This window comes from Molossus molossus, unplaced genomic scaffold (assembly GCF_014108415.1).
Source record: "Molossus molossus isolate mMolMol1 unplaced genomic scaffold, mMolMol1.p scaffold_m16_p_14, whole genome shotgun sequence".
Taxonomy (NCBI): Eukaryota; Metazoa; Chordata; class Mammalia; order Chiroptera; family Molossidae; genus Molossus; species Molossus molossus.
In genome coordinates this window covers 29,300,778-29,327,509 of record NW_023425349.1, presented here as the reverse complement: position 1 = coordinate 29,327,509, position 26,732 = coordinate 29,300,778, and the positions used below count along the sequence as shown (strand labels likewise).

The 26,732-nt window shown below is 45.0% G+C and overlaps 2 protein-coding genes across 3 annotated transcripts in view; one reads left to right on the top strand and one right to left on the bottom strand.

Annotated features, from left to right (window-relative positions):
- Nucleotides 1-26,732, top strand: part of INVS (inversin) — a 147,141-nt gene that overhangs the window by 115,786 nt on the left and 4,623 nt on the right. Inside the window, exons 13-17 of the mRNA XM_036260536.1 lie at nt 1,226-1,497; nt 9,410-10,112; nt 14,625-14,854; nt 15,785-15,859; nt 19,065-19,199. Of these exons, the coding sequence (XP_036116429.1) occupies nt 1,226-1,497; nt 9,410-10,112; nt 14,625-14,854; nt 15,785-15,859; nt 19,065-19,199 (1,415 nt within the window). The remainder of the gene's footprint in view (nt 1-1,225; nt 1,498-9,409; nt 10,113-14,624; nt 14,855-15,784; nt 15,860-19,064; nt 19,200-26,732) is intronic.
- Nucleotides 20,789-26,732, bottom strand: part of TEX10 (testis expressed 10) — a 51,824-nt gene continuing 45,880 nt past the window's right edge. For both annotated transcript variants that reach the window (XM_036260537.1, XM_036260538.1), the window contains 2 exons: nt 22,258-22,468; nt 20,789-21,006 (listed from right to left, as the gene is read on the bottom strand). In XM_036260537.1, the coding sequence (XP_036116430.1) occupies nt 20,866-21,006; nt 22,258-22,468 (352 nt within the window). In that variant the 3' untranslated portion in view covers nt 20,789-20,865. The remainder of the gene's footprint in view (nt 21,007-22,257; nt 22,469-26,732) is intronic.

Genomic DNA, 26,732 nt, shown 5'->3' with positions numbered 1-26,732 from the left:
TTTTTTCCCCCTTGGAAATGCCTACAAATGAACGGTGTTGGTCCAACAAGTCCTGTTCCAACTCAGCCCCTTTGTCTTCAAGCACCTCGCCTTTCAAGCCATCCGCCTCACTGCTGCTCGTTTCTAGCCTGGACCCCTGGCCAGCCCTCCCGGCTCACTACTACCCACAGGTTCCGGATCATCTATCCAAATCGTCTACGAGTAGATGATTTTTTGGACGCTATTCTATTTCTTTTTATTATGGTTATTAAACTTGTTGAGGTCACACTGGCTGTTAACATTACATACATTTCAGTTGTTCATCGTAACCCGGCGTCTGTCGGCTCCACTGCATGCTCACACCCCCAGTCCGTGTCCTCCGTGTGCTCGACCCCCGTTATCACAGAAGAGAACAGGGATACTTCAGAGTGAACATACGTACAAGAAATTGTTACGCTTTTGGACAGTGGTCCCAGAGGTGGTTTTGTGAATTTGCCTCCAAAGACTTTCTGAGAATCATCCTACCTTCTGGACCTCATTTGCAAAAAGAGTAGGTTTGACTCATTAGCTAGAGCTCGCAATGGCAGGGTTGTAAATCACAAGTGTGTTATAATCAGTTGTGAGATACTTCGAAATTTTTTTGTATAATCATTAAGGTCTAGCCCAGCTGGTGTGTCTCAGTGGTTGAGCATTGACCCAGGCACCAAAAGGTCGCCAGTTCGATTCCCGGTCAGGGCACATGCCCAGGCTGTGGGCCCGATCCCCAGTGGAGGGCATGCAGGAGGCAGCCAGTTGATGTTCTCTCTCATCGATGTTTCTATCTCTCTCCCTCTCTTTTCCTCTCTCTCTAAAAAAACCCAATAAAGAAAAAAAAAAACATTAAAAAAATCATTAAGGTCTGCCAGCGGTCATTTTAATAAAGAAAATTATTTATCCTTATGACTGTCACTCTTAGTTGTGTTCTGATGTGCTTTCTGGAACAGGAGAAGAGGCTGGGGACACACAAGGACTGTTCCCTGGTTGTCTGTCATGTGCGACTCAACAGGCTAACCTATCGGATTCTTTCCAGCTCCATCATCTTAGGAGCCATAAAGCTCAGAGAGCAGACTGCTCTCAAAAATGTGAATTTCCAAATCCCTCCAGTGATACAGCAGCTCCTCAGAATTTAAATCCCACTCGGGAACACTTAAGTGAGTAACAAGCACCCTTTTAAATTTTTCCCTCTTCCTCCTTGGCTGTGCTTCAGGAAGCGAGAGGAAGAAAACAAGCGAAGAGAGGCTGAACAGCAGAAGGGAAGGCTGAGTCCGGATTCCTGCAGGCCCCAAGCCGCTCCCTGTCTGCCTGGCACCCACGCCGAGCCCCATGGGCAGAATGGGGGCCCCAGCAAACAGCCTCCCCCCAGCAGCGCGGCCCAGAGCACGGAGCAGAAAACCTGCAGAGGGTCTCCAAGCAGAGCCCCCCAGAAGGAGCAGCGTCTTCCCCCAGACTTGCAGGGAACAGAACCCAGAAAGCCAAACGGTAGGTGTATTGCCTTTGTTATCCAATACCAACCATGGACTGTGGCCCTTTTGATTAGTGTATTTAGGCCATTTACATTTTAGGTCATTATGTCAGCACTGAAGTCTGCCCTTTTATTTATTTTCTGTTTATTTCCTCTGGTTCTTATTCCTGTTTCTCTTTTCTTCCTTCCTGTGGGTTACTCAGACATCCTTTAGGATTGTATCTTGATTGATTTGTAGTGTTTTTGAGTAGATCTCTAGTTTCTACGGTGGTTGCTCTGAGTATCACAATATACATACGTAAGTGACTTACAATAATCTGTTGGTATCAGCATCTTACCACCTTGAGTGACACGTGGAACCCTCACTTCCATTTAGGTTCTTGTACCTTCCCCTCCTTTAAATATCTTTGCTTGGTGTCAGATGGTTCTATCATTTTTTGTTTCAATCATCAAATATAATTTATAAAACTCAATGAGAAAAAGGATAGTCTAGTTTATGTACCAATATGTTTTTCTGTTGTTTTGTTTTTCTTCCTGGTGCTCCAAATTCCTTCTCTCGTCATCTGTTTGAAGAACTTTCTTAGCCAATCAAAGGTGGGTCTGTTAGCAACAAATTCTTTGCATTTGCCTTTGTCCGGGAACGTTTTTCTTTCATTCCTGATGAATTGCTAAACCAGACCCGGACTTCACGGTGGGCACCTGCTCCAGTACTCGGCTGGGCCCCTGCTCTGCCTCCGTGGCTTCCCATGGGGGACTCACTGTCGTTCGAGTCGGTGTTCCTCGGGGATGTTCCTGGAAACTTTATCTGTAGTTTTCAAGAGTTTCTGTGATGTGCCTCGGCATGGATTTGGGGAGTCCACCCTGTTTGGAGTTTGTTTAGTGTGTTGGGTGTGCGAGACCACCCCTCGGTTCAGGAATTGGCTGGGAGGACTCACAAGATTCAGCAAGCAGTTGTGCTCCTTGCTGTGATTTATCCTAACAAGAGGGTACAAAGCACAACCAGCCAAGCGAAGTCTGGAGGAGACAGGTGCAGACCTCCAGGGGTCCCCTGGAGAAGTCACACGGCACTCAGCGACCTCCTCCAGCAGTGAGCATCCGACACCCAGGACTCCAAGCCCTTTATCAGGGTCAGTCATGTGGGCCCCTCTGCTTACCATGTGGCAGAGCTGCCGACGCCCAGGAGGAGAGCAGGTGTTCCGCATGAACTGAGTTATTCTCACAAAGCAATTCAAGCACATCGAGCCTTCTTACAGTTAGGGAATGGTGAGAAGCCTCCAGAAATCTAAGTGCAAATGCCAGCAAAGTGGAAAAGACACGGTTTTAGTGTTACATGAAAATAGTCTTGACCTGGTGGACCCCAGATAGGGCCTCTGGAATCTCGTGGTCACCTGAATCTCTTTCTCTAAACTTCAGTTTTCTTAGCTTATTATAAATGGGGTGTACTCTCCACCCTACAGGGCAGTTATGAATAGAAATAAAACATGTAGCCCTGGCCGATTGGCTCAGCGGTTAGAGCGTCGGCCTGCGGACCAGAGTCCTGGGTTTGGTTCCCGCTAGGGGCACGTACCTCGGTTGCAGTTTGTCCCCAGCCCCGGTTGGGGTCGTGTGGGTGGCAGCCAGTCAATGTGTCTCTCTCACATCGATGTTTCTCTCTCTCTTCCTCCCTCTCTCCTTCATGCTCTATCTGAAGATAAATGCAGAAATGCCCTCGGGTGAGGATAAAAAAGAAAAAAGTAAAAACATGTAGAGTCCTTGTTATAAACCATGACCCATGACAGTAACTACTGTTATTAAACCACACTGCTGATCTAGCCAGGAACAATCACATCAAAGTACACATGAACGACCACAAGCATTTCAGCCTGTAATTCCATAACCCACTTGACAGTGATGCAAAGCTGACGGATGGTGTGATGCTTTGTTACGTGTTCATGCATTTATTCCTTCAGTCATTTACTCAGCGCCCACGATGTGACAGTCCTATGGAATTTCCTCAGGTTTTTTCTTAGCTTGGGGGCCTTTGCATATAACATATAAAGGTGGTATCCTGTGTCAAAAAACTGCACCTTTTTAGATTAGTATTTAAATTTACATTAAAATAATTTTTAGTAAATTACATTTGAACTGAAATTCTGTTCTCCATCCTTATGGATTAAAAGTTCCAAGGATCCTGCCCCTGAAGAACACGACTCGCTGTTCTCCAGGCTTTGGCAGAAGCTTCTGCTCTGCTCTCCCAGCCTGCACTAAGGGACCCTCCACTGCCTTCTCGGGTCTGCCCGCCAGCCCCAGAGCCGGTGCCCTGGGTCTTACTTAAGTTTCTGTTTCGCCAGCCTCTCTCATTCTTTTTTGTTCTTTCTTCCTTTCTCCCTTTCTTCCCTTTCTCTCTCTCTCTCTTTCTCTCTCCTCACCTGAGGACATTCTTGCCTTTAGCAGAGAAACATCAATGTGAGAGACACACATTGACTGGTTGCCATCCACACGACCCCAACCAGGGCCGGGGACAAACTGCAACCAAGGTACGTGCCCTTAGCGGGCCGACGCTCTAACCGCTGAGCCAAACCGGCCAGGGCCAGCCTCTCTCATTTTTAGGCATCAGTTTCTGTGTTGGTTATCTCCTGTGACATTACTAACCACCCTCAAAAACAAGTGACTTAAAACAACAGTGTATTATTTCTCACAGTTGTGTGTGGGGGCCGGGTGGTTTCTGCTGGATCACCTGTTCTCCTCATGGCTGCCAGAGGTTGGCCGGGCTGGGAAGTCCGTGTGTGGGTCCAATACCAAAATAACTCAACAAACAAAATAGACACAGAAGCATAGATAACGTAGAACAGACTGACAACTGTCAGAGGAGAGGGGTTTTGGGGGTTGGGTAAAAAAGGTGAAGGGATTAAGAAAAAAAATATATATATACACACATATATTCCACATATATAAACATGGGTGGGCAAAGGGGGGAGAATGGAGGTGGGAAGAGACTCTGCTTGGGGTGGTGGATGCACAGTAGAGTGGGCAGATGATGAGTTGAGCTGTACACTTGAAACCTGCATGGTTTTGTTAACCAATGTCACCTCAATAAATTTTTTTAATGTTTTAAACAGAAAAAGAGAACAAATAAGAAAATTAAAATTCTCCATAATCTTAAGATAAACAACTATTATCACTTCTACTAGACTTTTTTTTTTTAATTCAGAAAATTGTAAACATCCTATTCTGAGATATTTTTACATCATCTCTTTGTTTTCAACAAAAATGTTAGTAAATGCTTAGTATTATATGAGATTACGAATACAGTATGATTTGTTTAATGTTATAGCCTTTCATATGCATTTTTGTGTATATTGCTAATGTTTTTTGTATTTGTTTTGTTTTTTATTTTTTTGGTACGTGCCCCTAGTGGGAACCGAACCTGGAACACTCTGGTCCGCAGGCCAATGCTCTAACCACTGAGCAATTCGGCCAGGGCTACATCTCTAATTTTTATGGCTCTTTAAACATGCTGCCAAATTTTATTCCAGGAAGGTTACAGAAGGTGGTCTCACCCTTTCAAAAGCAGAACTCAAAAAAAAAAAAAAATTCTCTCCAGACATTTAAGCAAATTACAGTTTTACCGAATCCTAGTTAGCAGGATGAACTTTGTCACATTTTTATTGGGTCTGTCTGTGTATTTATTTTCTGGATTGTTCACTGATGTCCTCTATTTTTTTTAATTGATTTTTTTTTTTTTTTTTTGGAGAGAGAGAGAGAGAGGAAGGAGAGGAGAGAAAGAGGGAGAAACATCAGTGTGAGAAACCTCAACTGGTTGCCTCACACATGCAACCCAACTGGGGATCGAACCCACAACCATTTTGTGCACAGGATGATGCTCCAACCAACTGAGCCACACCGGCCATGGCTCCTCTATTTTTATATTGGTTCTAAATTTTCCTAATATTTCTAAATGCTCTTTATCTAAGAAAGATAGAAACCTTTGTCTGTTCTATATTATGAATGTCTTTCTTTAGTTTGCCTTTTAATTCTGTTTACTTTTTTTTTTTGAGATTCTTCTCTTGGTGGTTTTATACCAAGAAAAGTATTTTTTCCACTTTAAGATCCAATAAACACATATATTTTCTGGTTTTTACTGTATCCTATGTATCACCATATTATATGGTGAGATTGGAATGCAATGATTTCTTTTTAGACAGTTAGCCGTGCTGGCCATACATATACAAGGAATAGCCCAGAGCTGGGAACAGTGGCAGCTGGAGGGGGACAGCACCCCCTCTGGGTTCCTACCAGGGCCTCTGAGCAGCTCCTCTCCTCACCACAGGTTCTAATGCTCCCTTTATCTGGTTTATATATGGGTGTATTTTTAGCTTTCTGTCCTTTCCCACTGACTTATCTATCTATTCTGTCATCTAATGACATAAATAATGTGATTTGGGTCACATTATTTATATCCTTATTAGTGAATGGTATCTAGTAATATCTACCCATCTCATTCTTTTTCTTTTTCTTTTTTCTTTTTCCCTTTTAATATGGTTTACTTTTTAGAGCAGTTTTAGGCTCGAAACAAAAATGAGTGGAGTTGCCCTGGCCGGTTTGGCTCAGCAGTTAGAGCATCGGCCTGTGGTCCAGAGAGACCCGGGTTTGGTTCCCACTAAGGGCACGTACCTCGGTTGCAGTTTGTCCCCGGCCCTGGTTGGTCGTGTGGGTGGCAGCCACTCGATGTGTCCCTTTCATGTCGATGTTTCTCTCTCTCTCTCTTCCACTCTCTCCCTCCCACTCTATCTGAACAAAAAATGGAAAAATGTCCTCCGGTGAGGATTAAAAAAAAAATGAGCGGAGTTCCCGGCCCACGCACACATCCTGCCCAGCTAATGGCACCCTGCACCAGAGCAGTGCATTTGTGACATAGATGGGCTGAGACCATGCAGAGCTGGGCTTCAGTCCCTCCAAGGGCCAGTTAACTCCAGTTCAGTTTTCCTCCTAAGACATACCTTGCATGGTTCCTCCACGGAGGGTATGTCAGAGAGGGCTTCTCTCCCGGCCTCGGGGGCTGATGCCTCTGGGGAGAGGTACCTCCAAGTGCCTTACTCATCTCTGTTGGTGTCCTGATTCTCCTGATCTTGGCTTCATTGTTTTCTGCCTTGTTAGCTCTCCGATGCCTTCAAACAGGTGGTTTGTAAGTGTTGGTGAGGATGTGGAGAAAAGGGAACCCTCGTGCACTATTAGTGGGATTGTAAATTAGTGCAGCCACTGTGGAAAACAGGGTGGAGGTTCCTAAAAAAATTAAAACTAGAACTACCATATGACCCAGCAATTCCACTTCTGGGTATTTATCCAAAGAAACCCAGAACACTAATTCAAAAAGAAATATGTACCCCTGTGTTCACTGTAGCGTTATTTACAGTAGCCAAAATATGGAAGTAACATAAGTGTCCAAAGATAGACAAATGGATACAGAAGATGTGGTACATATATACAATGGAATATTACTCAACCATAAAAAAGAATAAACTCTTGTCATTGTGACAGCATGGATGGACCTAGAGGGAATTGTGCTAAATCAAATAAGTTAAACATAGAAAGACAAATATCATATGATTTCACTTAAATGTAGAAATTAAAAAACATAATAAACAAACAAAACAGAAACAAATTCATAGATACAGAGAACATCTTAATGGTTGCCAGATAGCAGGGAGTTAGAGGTGTGGGTGAAAAAGGGAAAAGGATTAAGAAGTATAAATTCTCAGTTATAAAAATCGCGGGGATGTAAAGTACAGCATAGGAACATAGTCAGTAGTATTAACAACTGTATGTGGTGTCAGATGGGTACTAGACATGTCGGGGTGATCACGTCATAAGTGATATAAATAACTAATCACTTTGTTTTACACCTGGAACTAATATAATATTGTATGTCAACTATAATTGAAAATTTAAAAAAAATTTTTAAAAACAAGGTGGTTTGACCCTGGCTGGTTTAGCTCAGCGGTTAGATCGTCGTCCTGCGGTCCGGAGAGACCTGGGTTCGGTTCCCGCTAAGGGCATGTACCTCGGTTGCAGTTTGTCCCCGGCCCTGGTTGGGTTGTGTGGGTGGCAGCCACTCGATGTGTCCCTTTCACGTCAATGTTTCTCTCTCTCCCTCTCTCTCTCTCTTTCTCCCCCTCTCTCTCCCTCCCACTCTGTCTGAACCAAAAGTGGAAAAATGTCCTTGGATGAGGATAAAAAAAAAAACAAGGTGGCTTGTACTATTTTGTTTGACTTTTCCGTTGTCCTCAGTGGTGAGTTTGCCTCAGTCCTGCCAACCCAGAAGCAGAAGTCCCTTCATTACTTTTTACATTAACATTGAGTTTTTCATTTTAGGTGTCCTGTTTAGTTCTTTTAGTACATCTTTTCTCAAATTTTAAATTTCTTTTGTTTAATCGTCGTGTGTGTGCACACACACACAGTGTCCTGTTAACTTTAGTTCTTACTGACCCAAGTGGCTGTTGTGTCTGTTACCATCTCATGGCGGAGGGTGTCCTCATGCATCCTCTGGACCGTGGAGGTATTTTCAGCTGGAGTTGCGGGCATGCACACTAAAGCAACACTGTGCTTGCTTCTGTGAATCATTTGCTTCCATGATACCACCATCCTGAGACCAGGTTTTATATTCGTTTTTTTCTATGGGTTGAAAATAAGTGAACACCAAACCCATGTGAGGTCCAGGGCTTTGGTGTCAGATCCTCATGGAGACTTTACCCATCCAGAACCTAGTCTGAGGCCAGCTTCCCTGGCACCTCCCCGTGCTGGCGAGCAGATGTTCTCTCCGGACTGTTACTTCCCAATGGGATACCACCTCGCGGACCCCAGCTTCATGCGGGGTCTCAGTTTTAGTTAACTTTCTGCCTACAAGTCCTCATTTTCTGTTCTTATCTGGATGTTAAAACATAACTAGATATTTAATAAGACCAGCCAAGCCCTGGCCGGTTTGGCTCAGCAAGCGGACCAGAGAGTCCTGGGTTTGGTTCCCGCTAGGGGCAGGTACAAAAAAATAAAAAAGACCAGCCGTTGCCCACTGCACTCCTACAACCTGCCTAGATCAGCTCACACACCTACCACTCTGAGTTTCCATTTTCTCTTTGTTTTTGGCCCCCAGAGAGTACCTTAATTTTCTCAAAGGCACTATGGTGCTTTTAAAAGGATGTTTACCACCCTGGCAGGTTTGCTAAGTGGTTAGAGCATCAGCCCACAGACGGAAGGGTCATGGGTTCAATTCTGGTCAAGAGCACGTGCCTGGGTTGCAGGTTCGATCCCTGGCCCTGGTTGGGGTCTTGCGGAAGGCAACCAATCATGTGTCTCACATAGATGTTTCTCTCTCTCTCTCTCTCTCCTTCCCTCCTACTCTCTCTAAAAATCAATGGAAGAGTATCCTCAGGTAAGGATCAACAAAAAATAAAAATTAAAGGATGTTACTATATTTTTAATCAGCATTTATAGGTACTTGGAGTGGAAAGGCTTTTAGGTTACCAGACCTACCCTTGCTAGAAATAGAAGTTAAGGTGTTTTCCTAATTATTTTTTTTATCCTCACCCAAGGATTTTTTTCGATTTTTGTTCAGATAGAGTGGGAGGGAGAGAGCAACAGAGAAACAGCGATGTGAAAGGGGCACATCAAGTGGCTGCCTCCCGCACGATCCCAACCAGGGCCGGGGACGAATTGCAACCGAATTGTGCCCTTGACCAGAATCGAACCCACAACTCACTGGTCCACAGGCCGATGCTCTAACCATTGAGCAAAACTGGCCAGGGCAATTTTTTCCTAATTATAATCGCCACTATCATGGCAGTGCTATTGGACGGGTCTGAATATTTTATGTATGTAAATGGGTGGACTTGCCCTACTTACTATACAAGTTTTGAGCCATAAATATTCTTTCCCTTTTCCCTTGTTTCCCCCAAGAAACATCCAGAGAACATTCGAAAGGCCGGTCTGCCTGTGTCCACTTCAGCCCCAAGGAAGGCAATGATGGAAACAGGTGTCCGGGAGTCTCCTCTGTTGAGAAGTTCAGAGGTGAGACCGTTGGCGAGCAGCGGTGCGACAAGGGGAAAGTCTTGAAGCAGCCCTCCTGCGGCAGGGTGGCTGGGCCTGATGAGAAAGGAGAGGACCCCAGCTGGGCAGCTGCCAGCCTCCCACAGCAGGACGGCCATCGGAAGCCCAGCAGGAGGCACAGCGCAGCACCCAAGGCCAAGGGTGCCTCCCAGAAGAGGCGTATTCAAGAGCTCAGAGGAGGAAGGTGCTCCCCAGCTGGCTCTAGCCGCCCTGGCAGTGCCAAGGGGGAGGTGGTCCATGCTGGGCACCATCGGACACCAAGAAACAAAGTGACACAGGACAAGCTCGAAGGAGAGAGCTATTCAGACCTGCCACAGGGGACAGAGGTGTTGAGGGCAGGAGTCAGGAAGCTGGGGACATCCACCCTGTCTGAGGATGCTCAGCTCTCTAAGGAGACCGATCCAGCTCCTGGGCCCCTCTTAGGGCAGAGTGTGAACATCGACCTTCTCCCTGTAGAGCTGCGGCTGCAGATCATCCAGAGAGAAAGAAGCAGGAAAGAGCTGTTTCGCAGAAAGAACCAGGCGGCAGCAGTCATCCAGCGGGCCTGGAGGAGGTGAGGAGATGGGGCCGCAGCACCGACTGTGCGGTTCTCCCCACGCCCAGCGTGACACCCGGTGCTCTCCCATGATTCCTAGTGAATTCCGTGTGCTGCCATAACAAGGCCAGTGTAATTGAGCCTACCCACGAAATTCACCTGTCGAGCCTCGTAATTTACACTGGATAAGCTATTCCAAAGGGGTTTTTGCCAAGATAGGGAAGCAGCCAGGGTTGCCTGGTGTACAGAAAAGAGCCCTGGGGGGAAGCTCTAACAGGGTATCTGACCTTGGGCAGGTCACTTGGCCTCCTCGACCCTCAGTTTCCTCATCTGGAAAACGGAATTTAACAATGCTGCACTCGTCCTGTTTATATGACAGGTTGTAGGCTGATACGGTGCTTCATAAATTCTAAAGCCCCACACACACAAGCGTATTTTATTTTTCTTCTTTTTATGTCTTCACTGTCCAGGAATTAGTCATATCCTGAGTACCTAAACCAGAGCTTGGATATAGTGGGTTGAGTGACTGAAACATTACAGAAACCTGTGTAAGCATCTCTGGAGCTCAGAATGTGGGGTGGGTGTGGGCAGTGGGGATGGACGCTCCCTAAAATGCTGAGCGGAATACCCACTGGGAGTCCTTTGCTGCAGGGTTCTAGTGCCTCGTACTGTCCTTCACCCTGCAGGCCCAGTGGGGTCTAAATCAGATTAGGGCTCACAGTGCTGGCCAGCGCCCAGGGCAGGGCGGAACGTCTCCCACAGGTGGGAGTCACGTGGCCTCCATCTCCAGAGGGGGGAAGGTTGATGGGGGAACAAAGCAAGCGAATCACCTTGAGCACAGGTGTGCACATATCAACGCGCCTGTCAGGAGATTAAAGGGCTGAGACCTAAATCGGAGGGGGTGGGGGCCGCGATCCCCGTTGAGTCCAGGGGGGGGGGGGGGCGCCAGGGTCTAGTGACCGAGGACGGCCTAGCCCAGAGCCCCTGCTTTGCGACAGCGCGGCCTGAGGGTCGGCCAGCCGCGCCTGGAAGCCGTCGTGATAGGGAGGAGTGCCCCATTTCCAGGGAGGAGTGCCCCATTTCCAGGGAGGAGTGCCCCATTTCCAGGGGAGCACGTGGCTCGGAGGGGACGGGAAGCGGTGTCTGGCTCAGCCCTAGGGCCTTTCCCGTACCTTCTCAGTCAGGGTGGTGGTCGCCGCGGTCAAGATGACAAGGCGGAGGCAGGCCCGAGCTGGCACCTCGCTGTGACGGCGGTGGTGGCAGTGCTGCTGCGGATCCTCTGGTTGGCGATGACCGGGCACTGTGCCAACGCTGAGCTAAGTAACTTGACGTGTAGTGTTAAGTCAGCCTTCACAGTCAGCCCGAGAGGGGTCCGGCTTCACAGCCCCGGTCCACAGATGAGGACACAGCAAGCGCGGTGAGCGCCCCCCAGGCCACAGGGCCTGCTCCCCGCCTCGGGCCTGCTCCCCGCCACTGGCTGCCGTCCCGGAGGAACTGTTTACTAGGCACTTCAGCCGAAACCTGGGGTCTAAACAAGCCAGCGAGTTGTCCCACGTCAAGCCCACAGCTGTTCCCCTGCTGAAATGCCTCCCGTCAGACTGGTCTTTGACTCCTTTGAAGAATCAGAAGCTGACAGGTCCTGTCAGTAAGTGTCCATAGCAGCAAATGAGCTTTCAGTCCCTGCCCCAAGAACAGTGGGCTCACAGTCTGTGCGCCCACCTGGGCAGGAGTTACACAGCCCCCACTGGCTACACCACTGTGCAGCTGAGACCTGGGGCATGAGCTCCCAAAGGGCTTCTGGGAAGCTGCACATTGTGGGAAGCCACATGTCTGGTGACAGTAGAAATACTTTTATCGATTCTGTTATAGCCTTATCCACCTCCCCTATAAAGGACGGGAGGAGCCCAGTGCTGCCCTGGGACGGTGCATGGTGACACCTGACCTGAGGAGCGCTGCGGGTGGGCTAGGAGCAGGGCTGGCACCAGGGCCCGGCAGCGTGGGCTGCCGTCACAGGAGACGTGTGAGGAGGGAGAGGGGCAGACGGGGGTGCCAGGATGGGGTGAGCAGGTGAGGCTTGGGGCCCGAGGGAATAAAGCTCAGTCTGTAAGTGTGAGCCTCATTGCCAGTCAGGACTTGAGTGTTTTAAAAACTGAAACCAGATACTGCACAGCTAGACTGGGCTGGCCAGTTGCTGTGGCTAACAGCAGATGCGGTGAAACCCTTCCTTGACCTCGGCAAGTGTAAGCCCTTCCTGTGGGCTCTGCTTAAGGATGAGCTGGACCGTGGAAGCCCGAGGGTTCAAAGGACGCATGTTATTTAGGTTTCCCGACCACCAGGAGTGCAAGTTCTTGACAATGGGGGACCACTAGAGCCACCAGCCCTCTGCCTGGAGAGCAGAGGGTGTGGTGGACACTTGGCATCTCAGACAGAAGGAACTGGATGAACTGTGCAGCGGTGCTGCCCACAACTCTGGCTGCTCTCTACAGTGGCTTTTTGGAAGTGTGGTACATCTAGTAGAGAGACGGCATGGTTTGTCACTCCAGGTAAAGAAAGAAGAATCCTATAGTTGGACTAAAATCAGCCTTTTAGGGCAGGAGGGAGGGGCTGCCCACGCAGAAAGGTTATTTCCCGGTCGGTGTGTGGTAAACTCAGGCGTGGGGCCTGCTGCCCTCTGCAGCACCCTGCAGGCCCCCCTCCAGCACCCTGCAGGCCCCCCTCCGCAGCACCCTGCAGGCCCCCCTCCGCAGCACCCTGCAGGCTCCCCTCCGCAGCACCCTGCAGGCCCCCCTGTGCAGCACCCTGCAGGCCCCCCTCCGCAGCACCCTGCAGGCCCCCCTCCGCAGCACCCTGCAGGCTCCCCTCCGCAGCACCCTGCAGGCCCCCCTGTGCAGCACCCTGCAGGCTCCCCTCCGCAGCACCCTGCAGGCCCCCCTGTGCAGCACCCTGCAGGCTCCCCTCCGCAGCACCCTGCAGGCCCCCCTCCGCAGCACCCTGCAGGATCCCCTGTGCAGCACCCTGCAGGCTCCCCTCCAGCAGAATGATCTTAGTAAAATTCAGCCCTTACTTGTGCCACTACTCTTTAAGAACTGGTGTGGGTCCCCGCCAAGAACAGAGTACAGACCGGAGTCCTTCGCCATATTTGCCTGGGCAAGGTGGGGCTAGACTCCAGGGCCAGCAACACTCTTCCTTTAAGGACCTGAATCATACAGACCTGCATGCTGCCGAGTTCCTGGTCAGACTGTGCCACCATGTTGGCTCTGCAGATGAGCAAAGCCACTGGTTGGGACCACTATTGGATGCTGCCGGTAGGAACTCAGTCTGCAGAGATCCATGTGCTGATGGGTGCCAGTCCCTCCCCCCTTGTGTGTCACACATTCCCCTGCACTCCTCATGGGAGAGAAGCAGCGCACATGCTGGGGAGCTGGGTGTCCCCCTGGGGTCTCTTCCTAGTGGAGGAGCTGTAGGCTCAAGGCAGACCTCGCAGTGGTGCTGTGCTGACCCTGGGGAGGGCCATGCTGTCATCCTCTAGCCACTCCTCTCACCTTTCATTTTTTGTTGATTCTCACCTGAGGATATTTTTTTCCATTGATTTTTAGAGTAGAAGAGAGAGGATGGGAGGGAGGGGGAGAGAGAAACATCAATGTGAGAGACACATTGGTTGGTTGCCTCCCCCATGTGCCCTGACTGGGGCCGGGGATCGAACCTGCAACCCAGGTGCATGCCCTTGACCAAGCATCCAACCTGAGACCCTTCAGTGAGCCACACTGGCCGGGGCTCCTCTTACCCTTGTAATGTAGTCTGTCTTGGTCTCTGTGGTGCCGGCAGTTCTTCAGCCTCCAGATCCTAGAAATGCCGTATTCTAGGATTTTCTCAGTGGTGTCTTTTGATGAGAAAGTGAAGTCAGGAATGACCTATATCACCATCTTGGTGCTTTCCCCTCAACTCAGCCTTTGTCAGACTTAATCATAGGGAAAGGGCCTGGTGTACAGCATGTCGTAAACAAATGCTGCCTTCTTCCAGGGTAGCCCAGCCTTCCGACCACCTTACCTCACTAAGCACACAGTGCTTCATACACATCTCATTACTGATGTGCCTGTGCAAATGCCCACCCCTCTCTGCTCCTGCCAGTTCTGCCTAGAATGCCCTTCTCTGACTGGCTAAGCTCCTACTCATCCTTTAAAACCCAGCACAAATACCAGCCTTGTAGTCTTACCAAACCACTACAAATTGTCAGTCCTGCCTCTGTCTCACGCCATCTAGCTCCTTGCTCTCAGCACTTCTTATACTGTATTTGTGTACACACTGGCCTGTTCTATGTTGAGGGCAAGGACTCATCTTGACTCCTAATTCAGAAACTGTTTGATGGAAAAAGAATTCAGGATTCAACATACTGCTACTGAACTGAGGAATGGGCGCTTGAAAGAATCTCCCAAGTTCAACAAGTACAATTCCTAAAGCTTCTAGGAACCTTAAGGACATTTAGTTTCTCAGTGCTGTGATCTTACGGCCTTTCCACTCTGGTCCCAACAGCTACCAGCTCAGGAAGCACCTGTCCCACCTTCTGCACATGAAGCAGCGTGGAGCCAGAGATATGGACAGCTGGAACCGAGAGTGTGTGGCACTGCTCCTCCAGGTCTGGAGGAAGGAACGGGGACTAAAACCCCCGAAGACCGTCACAGTGCACAGGACCACCAAGAACCCTTCCAGGAGCAGCTCCGGCACGAAGTCCACCCGGCAGTCGGTGCTCAAGCAAATCTATGGTAACTGTCCTTCTCTTCTAGGCACTTTGTGGTTTACAGAAACCTCAATTCAGGTAGGAATTTGATTACACTTTCAGTCACCAAGAGAATCTCAGCACATTTAGTGCCTTCCTTCCAGAAATTCTGGGTCAGAGCTGGTTTGAGATGAGATTCTAGTATCTCAACCCAGAAAGCCTTCTAGCCGAGATTCCCGCTGGCTTCACTCCTAACTGAAAGTCTCACCACTGCGACCTCCAGGCCACTCGCTGGGTCTTCCCCTTACACTACCAATTTGAAGGACTCCGAGCACAGGCCAACCCTGGAACTAAAGGCCACTCTGCTGACATAGTACAGGGTTGCCTATCTGTGGGAATGCCCCAACCCAAGGACTACAATAAGTACTTACTTAGCAGATGAACTGCTGCAAATACTACCTTCATTTTCAGCTCTGGAAAAGCTGATCAAAATAAACTTAGAGCCCTGGCTGGTTTGGCTCAGCAGTTAGATCATCGGCCTGCGGTCCAGAGAGACCCGGGTTCGGTTCCCGCTAAGGGCATGTACCTCGGTTGCAGTTTGTCCCCAGCCCTGGTTGGGTCGTGTGGGTGGCAGCCACTCGATGTGTCCCTTTCACGTCGATGTTTCTCTCTCTCCCTCCCACTCTATCTGAACAAAATATTGAAAAATGTCCTCGGGTGAGGATTAAAAAATAAACTTGGAGAACAAGCCTGACTAGCTCTCCACCAGAAAGGCACTGAGCCACAGCACCTTTAAGAGATCTTTGGCCCACGCAGCAAAATCTCAGAACTCACCCCTCAGCCTAAATGGTATTTCCATACCATACCTAATTAGGCCGACACTTACTTGCAAGCTTAAGCCTTCAAAGAACTGAGCACTTGGGTCAGGCTGCAGCGGTCATGTCAAAGATAGATGATCATTGTCGGTTGATTTCAGGTTGTTCTCAAGAAGGGAGAGTACATCCTTCCCCAAGATCTTCAAAAGCCCATTCTGTGCTGCGTCTCAACTCAGGTAAGGCAGCCATTGCGCTGGCCAAGTACATTGGGAAGATGGTGTGGGGAAGCCCTTTCCCGTTTTGTTTCATCCCCAAAGACAAGAGTAACTGCCAGGCATTTCCATTGGTCAGTGGTTTCAGTATGTGTTTTTCATCCCCCTTTCATGGAATTAGTACAGCAGTCAGCATCTATCTCCCTGTAAGAGTCATTTTTATAGCCAAAGCTATTATTGTTTAAAAAAATTACAAGTAAAAACAATAAATGGTAGCTTTCCTTACTTGTTCACATAAAGGGGGAACTGAAAAGACTGTTGTTCTTCAAAGTCATACCTTGGGAGTTCTTGTTCCATTTTGGTTCCACATTAAGATCCTCCACCTCCTTCCAAAAGATGGGAAGAGGCCCTTAACCACAAATTCTGGCTTTTGCCTTTTAGGGCCTCCAAAGGGAGTATTTAATAGCATATCCAGCTCAGGCTCAAATGTGCACTTCCACTCATACAAGAGCAGCTCAGGGAACTTTCAGCTGCAGAAGGGTGTTTTACTCAGGGCCCTTCCTTCACACCAGCATTAAGTCTGGGTGATAAGTTCAGTGCTGTCAGCAGTAATGCCAGGCCCAGTGTTTCTTGTGGGTGGCCGTGACAACATGCTGCCCCATCCTCCCCGATCCAGCCAGCCTGCAGGACAGAGTGCAGCTGGGAAGGTGAACAATGACTGTCAGCATGAACTTTAACATTCATTTAGTTTTTGATGGGGGGAAAACTCGGAGGTAGGGGGAGAGTAATTACTGCCAAATCTTTAATAAGAGTCAGGCAACTCGTAACGTGGGCAGGCTGATCAGGGAATGGTGGGTAGGGTAGTTGGAAACTTTCAAAGGAATTAAGGCCCATAGTTCTATGTAAAAAACTTGTTATACTTCAGTGAATTAACGATAGTTTCCAAAACAGAACTGTCAGATTTAACTACCAGAGAAGTAGCATTTAGATAAACATTACAAATTAATCAGAGCACTTTGTCTCAAGAGAAAAATCCAGTACTATCAGAAATCTTGAAAATGAAGGTGTTTAGCAGTATTAAAGTTTTTAAAGGACTCACAGTTAAAGAATAGAACAAATTCAAATGTGTAACAATTGTAGTTCATATGAACAGCTGGTTTGCCCTGCACATATAATTCTGGCTGGCTTAAACATGGACAGGGTCTGAAGAGAATCTTTTCCTAAGCCTAAACTTGGGGCAACACAAGGTTTTATTAGGCTCACTCACGCCATCAACCATTAACCAGTGAGTAAGGTGATGGTCAGACAGAGCTACTAGTTAGTTTAGCTGAAGCCTGGAATTTATTCAGAAAATGTGTAATTTCCATGACATGGGCATGACTTGAACATACATGTAAGTTTCTGCAATGTGGAATCACAGATGCTGTATTTAACTAAAAAGAAATCATTAATTTTGGTCTTCAAACCTTGACTACAAATGTTAGTCCATTTTTTACTTTGAGAATTCCACAGGGTTAAATATCTTCTGGTTTTGCTCACTGTTCTGTTTAGCTTTAGGAAACTGTTTGGCACACTGTGGGTATTCAGATATATGAGTGAAGGCTGTTGCTCCCAACTGCCAATGTGGAGAGGCTTTGGTGATGCCTTTACCTCCTATAAAGGAGCAAAAAGTGAGCTAGAGAGAGCAAAAGTAACAGCATCATGGGCTGTTTCTCTACACATATTCAGGAGATAGTTGAACAATCTCTGTTCTCTCATCTTCCACACCCACCCCTGCAAACCACCCATAGTAGTGATCAGAGTGTGTGTGTGTGTGTGTGTGTGTGTGTACACAAACAGGCTCTCCTAAATTTTGGGATCCCGCTCTTTAAAAATAAAGAAATCCCTTTAAAAAAATATCCATTCCAATTAATAGAATACCTGTGGCTTAAGTCATTACTAGTAATAGTACCCCATGTACAAATGCAGAATATTCCTGCCCATCCACAGCAGGGTATGTAGATGAAATCTCAACTTGAAATAGTAAAGGCAGCCAAAAACATGCCAGAGTTCCAACACAGTAGTTCACTTTAAAATAATTTTATTGAAGTAACAGTAATCAAAACAGGAGAAAAAAAAGACATATGTATAACTTTTTAAAACTACTCACCTTTCATGTTTGCTTCTTTGCTCCAGAACATAGCACTGTGGCCTCAATGAGGTCTCTTAACTGTCTGGGGCTTCAATATCCTCATTTGTTAAATGAAAGGATTGAGTACACCACTAATTTTTCCATCTGTGATATCCTATAATTTTATAATTTCAAAGTCATATAAAGGCCTAAAAATCCATTTCAAGTTTGATATGCCTATCAGCCATTCATCTGAATAGTTTTCAAACAAATCTATTTTCTAGAATGGACTATAGCCCAGCCGGTGTGGCTCAGTGGTTGAGCATCGACCCATGTACCAAGAGGTCACGGGTTCAATTCCTGGTCAGGGCACATGCCCAGGTTGTGGGCCCAATCCCCAGTGGGGGTATGCAGGAGGTGGCTAACCAACATTTTCTCTCATCAGTGTTTCTCTCTCCCTCTAAAGTCAATAAAGAAAAAATAGTACAAAAAATAATAATAATAAAATGGACTATATTCAAGTGTGTGGCACATGGAGTTATAAGATATATATGTGCACATGTAAAGTTGTATTGTTATATTTGAGGGATGCACAGAGAGGATATACCCATTATTCCAACTGAAAGCCTAGGTCCACACCTGCCCCTCCCACTAAAAACCTAAGTTCGCAACTGACTCTCCCACTCAAGATTCTTCCTTGAGAGATGTCCTGTATCTCTGAGATGATGGAAAATGTAAGGCTGATGTCCAGCCAGTGTGTCTGCGTGGACTGAGCATCATCCCAGGGACTGAGAGATCCTGGTTCGATTCCCAGTCAGAGCACATGACCGGGTTATGTGCTCGATCTCCAGTAGGGGGCGTGCAGGAGGCAGCAGATAGATGTTTCTCTCATGTCAATATTTCTCTCACCCTTCCCCTCTTTCTAAAAAAAATCAAAACATATATTTTTTAAAAATGCAAGGCAGATAAATCATCCTGTCTCTACGATATGCTGGCCATAACCTTTTTTAACGTCATGTATAATCCAAAACTAAACCCTTTTCCTTACCACCAGTGAAGGCTTACCTTCAGCAGTAAAATTAATAACCTGAATATCTATCTGGTATTTGTTTTTAACAGTGAGCAACCTGCAGTGTATACACCTTCTTGAGAACAGTGGAAGATCAAAGAATTTTTCTTATAACCTGCAATCAGCTACTCAATCAAAATACAAAACAAAGCCCCGACAGCCTGTGGAGGAAGACTGTGTCCGTGGTAACTGGAATGGCTAGTATAGAGTTCTCATTCTCTGCTGGTTGTCTTTCACATCTTAGGGAAACTTTAATACCCACACCTGGAGACTTATTAGCCTGCACATGTGGTAACAACGGAAAGAAAATGTCACAATTTCTTTCTTTCTGCTCTTACACAGAATTGTTTAGACGTTATCCTCACCTGTGCTGGAAGGACCAGGATAGACTATGCCTGTGCAGGGCTGCCTAGCTGTCTGCCTTCACAGGTCAGTATGGCTAGAAAGAATGGGTAACACACAGTCAAGTCTGAGTACAACTAAGAACATGAGAGCTGCAGGGTTGGGATTTCTGCCAGCCAGCTGGCGCGGACTGCTCTTTTGGCTTCAGTGAAGAACCTAAATGAGATGGAGAGAAACCTGTCCTCCAGCAGCCACCTCCATTTCACTGTACTTCTGGAATCTAGTGCAACAAACTGCATTACAGATGCCACATCCTCTTATTCCAGCATTATCAGTTTTAAGTTTTAGACCAGGATCATGATCCAGCATTTGCTTTTAGAAATTATCTGTAAGACCACAGTGCTCTATTCCTCTGCTGATTCCTTTCATTTAACAGTTCACATTAATCCCCTGAAGGCCACAGGCTGCTGCCATGTCCTCTGTGAACGGAAATACTGGTATCACAAGACACCAAAGAAACCAGTGGGGCAGGTGTACAGACCATACCATTTATGCACAAGGTACCAATTCAGGCCTTAACATTGCACTTGTATTTTCTGCCTGACCTGCAGAGGTGAGCAATTATATCAAAATGCCATTCCTACTGACAGAGGAAACTGCTAACTATACCCATTCTAGTTCTCTAAGAACACCTGGTTTAAATAAAATCTAGTGATTGGGAGCTTTTTCACATTTTTAAGGACAAAGCTAATGTAGGACTGCAGACAGGCATAAACAGTGACATTGTGGGCTTACAGATACTTCTAGGACTCCTTCCATTTTCTTGTCACTTTTGTCCTGACCATAAGAGACAGGAAGCAATAACGTGTTAATTTAATCCTCTTGATTTTTTCAGTTTGCTAAGTTATTTCATGATTAGCAAAATGCATATATCATAGAAATCACTATATATAGCTGGTAATTTTTGAAGGACTATATTGGGGTAGAAAGTCATCAATAGAAAATCACTTTGGAAGTAGTTATCTCAGACTGACCACCATTTAGGTATAGGAAAATCCAAAACAACTGCAGCACTGTCTTGAAATCTTGCCCCTGCATCGAGGGCTACAAAACCTCTGGGAATAACTCCATAGTGAGAAGCTCAATGTCATCACAGAAAAGAGTAACCACCCCCAAACAAAACAAAAACTGGTTCCTGTTGCTATCTGACTGGACTGGAGCTGAGAACATAATGAGGTTTGCCTAGACGGGACCCTAAAGATTTAGCTAATTTCTTGATAAATAGTAGATGGTACCATGCTACTCACTCTGTATTTTGTAAATATTTAGTTCCTTTGAAATGTAACATATACTACCACATATCAAGTGCTAGTCCAGGAAGCTAGCCTGCATTCTTTTCCTACCTTAGTGCAAAAGAAGGTTCATAAACAACTTATTTAAAAGTTTAGTTTTAATGTCAAACATTTATTACATCAGCCTCTCTTCAAAATTAGATGTGAATAAACAATTTTAAACAGGAAGTGCCATGGTGCCTCTTTCATATACTGTGTTCAACACGCTGGGCCCCTGAGGATGCCCAGTGACATACACGTTAAAGCAATAATGTAAGTCTGTGAGCCACTGCTCCTGAACACCTCCACTCTTCAATGTCTGCAGAGAAAAACAAGAGTAATTTGAGAATTCTACTAAAATTGCTCTGCTCTCTGAAGTGTTTTTCACATCCAAACAACATCTCGGAGCCATAACCACATCATCTTCATCTGCAAATCACCAGAGGAAACTTACTGGAAAGGGGAACCTATTAATGAGGCATTACTACAGGCAGTGAAAATTTCTAGTTACACCCTCAAGTACAAGTGATAACTGATTTCTCATTTGGTTTGTTCCCTTCCACATATGCTAGGGACTAAAGAAATTTCACCGCCCACCATCCCCACTCTCCAGACTTCTTCCCTTTGGCATTCTGGAGTCTCTTGATCTTTGTACAGGGCCGACTAACAGTTTCTGTCATTCTCTTCCTTATGGAGGTGGGTTGATTATACAACCTCAGAATGACCCACATTCTTGACTATCCTACCTTATACTATTTCTGAATTAGTATTGCATATACCAGTTAATAATCCTCCAATCAAATATATATATACAAAAAAACTTCCCGAATTCTTCCAAATTAAAAACACCGAAGGAATCAGATAACAGAACTGCCCCCCGACCACCACCACCACCACCACAAAAAAAAAAAAAAAAAAACCCACACAACTGAACACAGAGAACCAACCATTAGACAATGCTGAAGCCTTCCACTTCCTTTCTCCAACATCTCACTCTCCAGGAAACTAACTAGAAATTAGTCTGAACTAACTAGAAATTTATTCCTGCTAAATAATTTCCTAATACAGTTAACCTTTGTTGAGCAATGAATAAATATCAGCTACACTAAAAACTTTACTTGGCTGATCTCATTAGTGGTTCCCAAAATCTAACAAAGTTACTATTAATCCCATTTCTACACCTAGGAAAACGAGCTTGGCTAGGTTTTTAAAAAAACACAAACTTGCCAAACTATCAGTCAATCAACAGAGTCTCTATTAGAATCCAGGTAGCAGTGACTCTGAGGCCTGTACCTTTCCCAACTAAGTTGCCTGTCACCTTAATTCAGTTGAGTATTTTAAGTTTTTTTACAGATGATTCTGAGATCTAAGAAATCCCGCAGATTAAGTGATAGTCAGGGACTAGACTACAGGAGAAACCCTGGGAAATCACACTGGGCTTAATTTCAGCAGTTTGGTCAATGCACAGAAACCCTGTGCACCACCCCTGCCCTACCCCACCCCGCCCCATGCCTTGCCCGTGAATACTTTCTAGTACTAATAGTACAAAGTGCTGACCCATGCTTCTTACCGTGATGTTCTTGATGATCTGCTGCACCAAGATGGCATTAGTCAACATATGAGTCCTAAGGGGTGCATGCTGAAGCAGCAGGCGAAGCAGCTGGCCCACAACAGGCAGCTCCTCAGGAGCAGCTCTGTTCACCCGCAGGTTCTGCAGCATCAATCTGAGGACTCGAGGCAGGAGAGCCAGGATGGAGACGCAGACTCCCCACAACTTGTCCCTACAACGACAGAGACAAAAATGAGCCAGTGAGCCAACACATACAGGAAAAGTACCCTTTCTATTTCCCCAAACTAAAAAAGTCCTTGTAAGAAACATGGTAGTTTCTCTTTCTTACACCCTACAAGAATAAACTCAAAATGGATTAAAGACTTCAATGTAAGACTCAAAACCATATAAGAAAACACAGGCAGTAAAATCTCTGACATTTCTCTTGCCAATATTTTTTTCTGATACATATCCTTGGGCAAGGGAAACAAGAAAAAGTAGGACTACATCAAACTAAAAAGTTTTTGCACAGCAAAGAAAACTATCAACAAAATGAAAAGACAACCTACCCAATGGGAAAAGATATTCGCCAATGATACATCTGATAAGGGGTTAATGTCCAAAATCTATAAACAACTCATATAACTCAACACCAAAAAAAACAATCCAGTTAAAAAATGGGCAGAGGACCTGAACACACACGTCTCCAAAGAGGACATACAGATGTCCAATAGACATGAAAAGATGTTCAACATCACCAATCGTATTACCTCACACCTGTCAGAAAAGCTATCAATAAATCAACAAACACGTGCTGGTGAGGATGTGGAGAAAAGGGAACCCTTGTGCACTGCTGGTGGGAATGCGGACTGGGTGGGAGTACAGCCACTATGGAAAACAATATAGAGCTTCCTCAAAAAAGTAAAAATGAAGCTGCCTTATGATCAGTAATTCTACTTCTGTGTATATACCTAAAGAAATCCAAAACATTAATTTGAAAGAATATATGCACCCCTATGTTCACTGCAGCGTTTACAATAGTCAAGGTACGGAAGCCCAAGTGCTCACCAATAATTCAGTGGACAAGAAAGTTATGGCACATATACAGAATGGATTATTACCTGTCCATAAAAAACGAAGTCTTATTATTTGTGACAGCATGGATGGACCTAGAAGGTATTACGCTTAGTGAAATAAGTCAGAAAAAGACAAATACCATATGATTTCACTTTCATGTGGAATCAAAGGACAAAATCAACAAAACAGAAACAGACTCATACACAGAAAACAGAGTGATGGTTACCAGAGGGAAGGGGGTTGGGGGACTTTATTCAACTTTTGATTCATGCACAGCCAAGCTAGGAGAAAAGAAAAAGCCAGTCTGTAGACATAGCTAATAATGAGGCAAAGGCATAGAGATAAAGACTACACAATCTAGAAGAAAAAAAGAGAAAACTACTTTGCTTCCTGCTGGGTTTCAAAGTCCTACTTCCACAATTCCTAGGTCTTGGGTTTTTTAAGTTACTCCTGAAATGTTCCAATATATCCATTTTCTTCAAAAATCAACACTGTGCTAAAAGGACTTATGGATTCTACATCAAATATAAGTATACTGAATAGATGAGTAAAGTTTAGAATTCTACCTTCACACACAACTACAGAAACTGTCAAGCCAAAAAGAAATACCAGAGCTCTGAGTACTATAGTGATTGAAGAAATACCATATAAACTGCCATTTGGGGGTTTTCAACAAGTTGTCATGCACAAAAATAATCTTACTTATTCTATCAAGTGTTTAAAATATAGACCGGGACCAATGAAATGGAGACTTCAGTTCAACATAAAGCAATGCTTCTAAACCACTCTAAAGAATGGTGATATTTCAGTATTTTGTATACAATTTTCAGGAGTTCACCAAACTCCACAAATAACTGATATACTCTGGTCAGAAAATACCAATTTCCCCTTCTCCAAATACAGAGAAACACAGATAACACACACAGAGATACAGCTAAGCTCAAAAGCCAGAATGACAAGAACTATGACAAAATTTATATAAAGATGCTCAAAGGGGGTACAGAACTGGATGTGGGCTTTTAGGGCTGGTTTTTCAAAAGCTGAAGCTTCAGGCACTGGGTGTGGGAGGCAGGGAACTAGAATTGGGCTTCCTGTGTATACCTGCAAGTGGGGAAATGCAATGTGAAACTCCCAGATAGAGTTCGCCACAACCTCCACAGAACTCATAAAAGATGTAGTCAAAAAAAAGGAATACAACTCAAAACATGAGTCTGTTCAACCCCATCAAAGACAATCTCCAGAGCCCTACCTGCACCCAAAATAAGGGAGAATTCCTGCACCAGAGAAAATAGGACCTATCAGAACAAACTGACAAGAACTTTAAAGGAATACAAATGAATCAAGAACAAGCAAGAATGATGAAGAGCCAAGAAAAAACCCAAATTAGATAAAAGAAAACAAAATAGCTGATGAAATAAAAATTCAATAGGAGGGTTAAATAAAAGATTTAGCAAAGTAGATGTTCAGAGACAGGACAAAATGGGAAGCTCCTTATGTTTGAAAGAAATTTTTAGAAGAAAACAATGGGGGAGATAACAGTCAGAAATGACAGTGGCTCTTAGACCTGAAGAAAAAAACACTGAGTCTTCAGATTGAAGGAGCACACTAAGTCTTAAACCTACATGGGACATCCTGATCTGCAACACCACAGATAAAGAGCAAAGAGTGAAACCTCAGAAAATAACAGACTACTAGCTACAAATCAAGAGGGCTCTGTTGCACAGATTTTTTTCATTACTAACAAGACTGGCAGATAACTAGTTTCTTCAAAGTAGCCATAGTCTTGAACAACTCAAATTGGTAAAGCATGATTTTTGGGGGGCGGGGGGGGGGGCACTCATGAAATCAAAAGTGACCTTCACTTATGATCTGTAATCTTGAAATGAAATTTAAATACAGGTACACCCCACTTCTTGAAAATTCACGTTATGCCACTTCGTTACAAAAGACCTACATTAGTGCCTGTTTTCGCTAACCAAAAGATATTCAAAGAGAATTTTCACGTTTACAAAAAGGCAAAAAGTGAAACCGTGTTCAGTGTTCGTTTGCAGTAATGTGCACCTGAGCAGCAAGAGGGGGGCCACCACGCTCCTTCTCAGGCTGCTATCCTCAGCATCAAGCCACCATAGCTTTGAACTGTGTCTGTGAGCATCTGTGCTTTACCTCAGTTTATTTTGTACGTCCACTAGAAGATGTGTCCTAAGGTATCAGAAAAGCCTAAGAGAGCTCTTTAGGTATCATGCTTAGTTATAAAACTGGACGAAATTAAGCATTTTGATAGTAGTTTGGGCATGTGTTGAATTTTATGTCTCAGAACAGTAAAACATTTTTCCGTATACATGAATGTTAATTGCTTCTTAGCTTTGCACCATTCTGGTTTACAAAAGTTTTCATAGGAACACTTTACTTTTGCACATCAGGAGAAACCTGTACCTAAGAATTGTGGGTGCCAACATTTCCTTGTGACCAAGTAATGTCATCCCAAGAGATACATACAGTCCTGGTAATATCAACCTTTCCAATACCCAGTATAAAACACTTTTAAAGCTAAGCATTTTAAACAGGCAAAAGTATTACATACACTGAATTTTGTTCAGTCCAGCGACATAAAGTCAAAGCATGCTTTTTCCCTAAAGAAATTACAGAAGACCTTTGAAACTTCTTATCAAAGTGTTTAAGAAAGCAGTTATATGTCAAGTGACAGGAAATGACAAAAAGCAATATACACATTTCATAAAAGGGGATGGTTATTATAAAAATTTTAGAACCCCGAGAAATCCCTTGCTATTTATAAAGACTTTTATTGACCTATCAAACCTAAAGTTTGATGATACATAAGAAAAATACCATCAAATCTAAATTTATGTGTAAGTTGTACAGTTTATTTACAGTGAAATTTACAGTTTTAAAGACACACACACACACACACACTTACTCAGCTGAAAAAAATTCAAATGTCCACTGACAGTAAAATAAGTTATGGTACATTCATATAACAGAATACCACAGAGCACGGGTACTGGGCCACAGCCAATCCAATAGGTGTGGCTGTATTTCACCCACACATATTAATTTACATATTACTTGTTGATTTCACACTACCAAAGGGTTGAGAAGTTCTGACAAGAGATTTTTATAGCCCAGAAAACCTAGAATATTTACTATCTGACTCTTTACAGAAAGAAATTTGCTGACCCCTGGTATAGAGAAGCAAAAATGAATGAAACACATTTCTGAATCAACATGAAAGACTCACAAACAATAAGAATCAAATCACAAAAATATCCTTATATAATTCTTAAAATATGAATGTTCTTGTTTACAAATAAATGCATATAAAATTTGTAAATAAAAAGGCCAGGTAGTGATTACCCCAAAAGTGATCTCTGGGGTTGCAGAAGAGAAATGTAACTGTGGAG